Source organism: Ipomoea triloba, chromosome 13 (genome assembly GCF_003576645.1).
Source record: "Ipomoea triloba cultivar NCNSP0323 chromosome 13, ASM357664v1".
Taxonomy (NCBI): Eukaryota; Viridiplantae; Streptophyta; class Magnoliopsida; order Solanales; family Convolvulaceae; genus Ipomoea; species Ipomoea triloba.
Genome location: NC_044928.1, coordinates 17210342 through 17216566, shown reverse-complemented (window position 1 = coordinate 17216566; position 6225 = coordinate 17210342). Strand labels below are relative to the sequence as shown.

The window sequence follows — 6225 nt, the reverse complement described above, 5'->3', positions numbered from 1 at the left end:
TTACTATTTTTTTTTTTGCTGTTCTTATCTTATCTTATCTTTTTTTTTTTTTTTTTTTTTTTGGTTACATTCATTGCAGGTTCTTATATTTTGCAATCACAAGCGCTGAGGTTAATTGTTGGTAGCTTCAATAAGATAAGTTAATCTGTACTATATATAAAACCAAAATCCTCACTTTAAGCTTCCCGCCCAAAACAGTCCTACAATATTTAGGATGCGATTATTTCCTATGTTCCTATTATAACTCTTCTTTTTTTTAATTGATTTTTTAAACTATTCTTTTATATTTGAAATCTTATATTTCCAGTTCTCTTGATCCTTTAATTACAAATGTAGATATTTGGAGCCTAATAAGCAATGTGATGCAAAGGATAGTGGATTTGTTTAGGGATGTGAAAGTTGAGAAACAATTAATAAAATATTTTCATGTTGAAATCCTAGACATGTATGTTTTTGGGCGTTAAAGATTTAAAATGTTAAGTTTGTGTGATTTATTTAAATCTTAACATTTCATGGTTTTACATTACTTTGAATATGCAATTGTTTTATTCGTTTATTTATACCATGTTCATAGGTGAAATTATAGTTTAAAAAAAAAGAATATTAAAAAATAAATAATTGAGAATTAAACGGCATGAAAATTAGGTCATTTTAATAAGTAAATTAATATTAATATTTGATTGGAAATTGAACGAAAAAGGAAATGAATTTATTTTGACAATTAAATTATTATAATTATATTAATATTTATGAAGGAAAAAGAAAATGAATATATTAATATTTCATTAGAAATATAATTGGCAATTATATCTTTATAATTATATTACATATTAATTATATGGAACTGAATATTAAATTTTTTTTTATGAATGAAAAAGGAAATAAATATTACACACGAAATCTGTTATTAATATTATGTTACTAATGTTACTAATTGGCACAGGAATCAGCCCAAATGAAAAAGGAAATTAATAATAAAAATTCACTATACATATAACATAGTTTTCCCTATGCAAAAATTAGTAACCACCAAATGAAATATTAGGAAAAAATTATGAAGGAAAAAGAAATGGAAATGAATATTTATTCCTTTGATGAAGGAAAAAGGAAATTAATATATTCATATTTCACTGGAAATATAATCGACAATTATATTATAATTATAATTATATTATATTAACCATGTCACTTTATATTATTATACTATATGGTTGTATTAGATTGAATAAGTATTTAGTCAATAGTCAATCACCTATAGGCTAGGAGAGTTTTATGCTAACTCTCATATAGGTACAGTTTGTATCTGTAATTCTGTTAATCAAGAAAATCCTACGTTCATCTGGTATCAGCCTAGGTTAGGTCCTATCTGTCCTCAACCAACCTCCCTCCCTTCCCGATCAGCCTTCCGATGACGACACCAGCCGCCGACGGAGCAATCACTCCGGCGATCGTCGCTCCCCAGCCGCTGCCACCTCCTCCAGTCTCAACCGCAAACCACCAAGTTACTATCAAACTCACAGCCAGGAATTATATCTACTGGCGCACCCAAATACTTCCCTTCATCCGTAGCCAATCCTTGTTAGGCTACATCGACGGATCGCTTCCTTGCCCGCCGTCTACCATCCCGTCGTCATCGGCCACCACCCCGCAGCCTCCTGTCTCCAATCCGGTGCATGCGCTGTGGGTGCAACAGGATCAAGGGATCCTATCCTTGATCGTTTCCTCCTTAACCAGCGAAGTAATGTACTTGGCTGTCGGCAAGGAGACGTCTCGTGAAGTCTGGGAATCGATCACCGCGGCGTTCGCTTCTCAATCCCGTACCAGGTGCCAGAGCCTCCTCGGGTAGTTCCAAACCCTATGTCAAGGCAACTCCTCACCGGCGGAATACCTTGGGCAAGCGCAGATGCTCGTGGAGGCACTGTCGCTCGCCGGTCGACCCTTGACTGCCGATGAATAGATCATGTACGTTCTCCGGGGATTGCGGCCGGAGTTCCGATCCATGGCGAGCACCCTCACAGCAGTTGCGACGCCAATCACGCTACCGCAATTGGCCGATCATCTTCAGGCCCAAGAGTTCCTTCATGCAGAAGAGTTAAGCGGCGCGGATCTATCGCAGTCGCACAACACGCCCGCAGCGTTCTACGCTGGACGTGGCAGAAACGACTCCAACACCGGCGGTCGGAATTCCGGTGGTCGCGGCGGCAGGCAGTGGCGTGGTCGCGGCAATGGCAATGCCGGTCGTGGAGGTAGTCGCAACTCACCGAGGTGTCAGATTTGCCGTAACTACGGCCATACCGCCGTGAACTGTTTTCGGCGTTACGATGAGAAGCCGTCGCAGCAAGCCCATGCGGCGTTCCCCGGCGATGTGGTGCACTCGGCGGCGTCGGACTCCTGGTTCCCGGGCACGGGAGCCACGTCGCATGCCATGCCCGACGTTGGATTGTTGGATCACTCTGAGCCGTACACTGGAAAAGACGTTCTGAAAGTGGGAAATGGTTCAGGTTTGGCTATTACTAGTGTGGGTAGCACGGTTATTCCCTCTAAGTTGCACTCTTTAAAAATGTCCAATATTCTACATGTTCCGAACTTGTCACTTTCATTACTTTCTGTCTATAAATTCACTAATGAAAATGACGTGTTTTTTGAATTTCATAAAAACTGCTTTCTTGTGAAGGATTGCACCACCCAAGCAGTGCTTCTTAAAGGTGTCACATCGGGCGGTCTGTATCAGTTGTCACTTCCTCACACTCATACAGCCTTCCTATCCGCTCGAGCGTCGTCAAAGATTTGGCATCAGCGGTTGGGTCACCCGCACAGCCAAGTTCTGCACCGTATTCTTAAACATTGTCCAGTTACTTCTCCTAAAGACCATGCCTTAGAAGTCTGCTCGGCCTGTCAGCTTGGGAAATCGTCACGCTTTCCACTTGATAGGGTTTCCAATAACAGTACTTCTGTATTAGATTTAATTTTCACGGATATATAGGGTCCGTCTCCCGTTATTTCACATTCAGGCTATAGATATTTTGTGCTTTTTGTAGATGATTACACCAGGTATACCTGGTTCTATCCTCTTCGTGTAAAGTCTGAAATTTATAAAATATTCGCTTTGTTTCGGGCAATGGTAGAACGTCCATTTTCACGTTCTACCAAAGCCATACAGTCTGATTTGGGAGGGGAATACCGTCATCTACATAGCATTTTTGAATCATTAGGAATTTCCCACCGCCAGTCTTGCACTTATACACACGAACAAAATGGGAGGGTAGAACGCCGTAACCGGCACATAGTGGAAACAGGGCTTTCTTTACTTGCCCAAAGTTCAACACCACTGAAATACTGGGATTATGCCTTTGAGTCTGCCACGCTTTTAATTAATTGTCTACCCTCCTCCGCCATAAAATTCCAAACTCCTCATTTCCAAATATACAACACGCCTCCGCCATACACATTCTTTCGTGTCTTTGGCTGTCGTTGCTACTCGTATCTCCGACCCTATAATCGTCACAAAATTGAGTACCGATCTGCTCCGTGTGTTTTCTTAGGTTACCTGGTCACTTATAGGGGATACCGCTGCTTAGACCTTAACACTGGTAGAGTCTACACCTGTCGTCATGTTCGTTTTGATGAAAACGTTTTTCCTTTTCAGGAACCTTTGCAGGAGATTGTTCCTACACCATCTGCAGATTTACCTTGGGGAACTGCTCCTATCTGTACGACTGCCTCTCCACCACAGTCAGACCCAACAGTCTCGGATTCCTTTGTTCCATCGACTGACTCATCTCGGACACAGACTGACTCACGTTCGTCATTTTCTCCCGGGACTCAAGTTCCTACTACTCAAGGTGTGGCTAAGCCAGCTACTCATGCTATGCGCACGCGCAAAAAGACTAAGGGTACAGGGGAGCAATTTTATGCGCTACATACCACGACGGACCCAACCTGCTACACGCAGGCGGTGAAACATTCTCATTGGCGAGATGCAATGGATCAAGAGTTCAACGCTTTACTACATAATAACACGTGGAAGTTAATACCCGCAACTCCACTTTTGAATATTGTCGGTTGTAAATGGGTGTTTCGCACCAAACGCAAAGCAGATGGCACCATTGACCGCTATAAAGCTCGCCTAGTCGCAAAAGGTTTTAACCAGGTTGCTGGAGAGGATTACTTCGACACCTTCAGTCCGGTAGTCAAACCCACAATAGTCAGACTTCTGTTTTCTCTTGCTGTATCACATTCCTGGGTTCTGCGTCAGCTGGACGTTCATAATGCCTTTCTAAATGGACATCTATCCGAGACTGTTTTTATGAAGCAACCTCCAAGTTATGAAGATCCTCTGCATCCGGGTCATGTTTGTCAGCTACAGCGGTCCCTCTATGGCTTAAAACAAGCGCCTCGTGCCTGGTTCAAAAGACTGCACGACTTCTTGCTCTCTACTGGTTTTGCATCCTCCAAGACTGATGTCTCCCTATTTCACTTCACGTCTGGGATTCTCGGGTTTATCTTCTTGTTTATGTTGATGATATCATCATAATGGGTAACGATGCCTCGTTGGTGGACTCTCTCCTTCTCTGTCTCAATAGCACTTTTAAGATCCGGGACTTAGGTGCCCCTGGCTTCTTTCTTGGGATAGAGACTCTGACATATAATGATGGATTTCTACTTTCTTAGAAACGGTATATGCAAGACATTTTTGTTCGATCGGGCATGACTGACTACAAACCCCTCGCAACACCGGCAGCTGTCACTCAGTCCACCTCACCGTCCTTGGAGCCTTACGACAATCCTACACAGTATCGACGCATTGTGGGTGCTCTACAGTATCTGACTATTACTAGGCCAGATTTGTCCTTTTCAGTGAACCGCCTTTGCTAGTTCATGCACTCGCCCACTGCAGATCACTGGGGATTACTCAAACGGGTTTTGCGTTATATTAAGGGTACACTGGATATGGGTCTACGCATTGCACCGTCTTCGCATTCTACACTACATGGGTATTCTGACTCCGACTGGGCAGGCTGTCCTATTGACAGGAAGTCTACTAGTGGATATGTAGTCTTCTGTGGCTCTAACCTCGTTTCTTGGGTCTCTCGGAAGCAACGCACAGTTGCTCACTCATCTACAGATCAGAGGCCGAGTACAAGGGATTAGCTGATCTTGCTGCAGAGGTTACCTGGATTATTTCCTTACTTCGGGAGTTGCGGTTATACTCGGGTAAGCCCGCTACTCTATGGTGTGACAACTTGGGGGCTACATATATGGCTGCTAATCCGGTGTTCCATGCACGAACCAAACATGTTGAGGTCGATTACCATTTTGTTCGGGACAAGGTCGCTTCAGGTGAATTCACAGTCAGTTTTGTCTCCACTCAAGATCAAATTGCAGATATCTTCACCAAACCGTTAGCTGCACAACGTTTTTCTACTCTACGCACCAAGCCCAACGTTGTTTCCTCTCAACCTTGTGCTTGAGGGGGCGTATTAACCATGTCACTTTATATTATTATACTATATGGTTGTATTAGATTGAATAAGTATTTAGTCAATAGTCAATCACCTATAGGCTAGGAGAGTTTTATGCTAACTCTCATATAGGTACGTTTTGTATCTGTAATTCTGTTAATCAAGAAAATCCTACGTTCATCTATTAATTATATAGAAGGAAAAACAAAATGAATTTATTAATATTTCACTGAAAATATATTCAACAATTATATTTTTATAGTTATATTACTTATTAATCATATGGATATTAATATTAAAGTTTATGAACGTAAAGGAAATAAATATTACACGAAAATCTGTTATTAATATTTTCTTACTAATTGACAAGGAATCAGGCCAATTAATTGGCAATTATCAGGAAAAAAGAATGGAAAGCAATATTAATTCTTTTGATGAAGGAAAAATAAAATGAAAATACTCAAAAGAAAATGGAATATTATGAAAAATGAAATGAATATATTAATATTTCACTGCAAATATAACACAACTTTTCCCTACGAAAAAATTAGTAACCACCAAATGAATGATTAGGAAAAAATTATAAGGAAATAAGAATGTAAAATAATATTAATTCTTTTTATGAAGGAAAAAGAAAATGAATATGTTCAAAAGGAAATTAAATATTAGGAAAAATGAAATGAACATATTAATATTTTACCAGAAATATAACATAGCTTTCTCTACCAAAATATTAGTAACCATCAAATAAAATATTAGGAAA

General features: G+C 40.4%; 1 protein-coding gene across 1 annotated transcript; it reads left to right on the top strand.

The window, feature by feature from the left end:
• Positions 1-4707: 4707 nt before the first annotated feature.
• On the top strand, positions 4708-5151 carry LOC116001284 (uncharacterized mitochondrial protein AtMg00810-like). The gene is made up of 2 exons (XM_031241169.1): positions 4708-4857; positions 4939-5151. The coding sequence occupies exons 1-2, from the start codon at positions 4708-4710 to the stop codon at positions 5149-5151; spliced, it is 363 nt and encodes a 120-aa protein (XP_031097029.1).
• Positions 5152-6225: the final 1074 nt, after the last annotated feature.

What these genes read in the sequence shown, in the direction of transcription:
- LOC116001284 (XM_031241169.1), top strand. Translation starts at nt 4,708, where the DNA reads ATGACTGACTACAAACCCCTCGCAACACCGGCAGCTGTCACTCAGTCC. An exon ending in GGCCAGATTTGTCCTTTTCA is followed by an intron (nt 4,858 to 4,938) that starts GTGAACCGCCTT and finishes CGTTATATTAAG; the next exon opens with GGTACACTGGATATGGGTCT.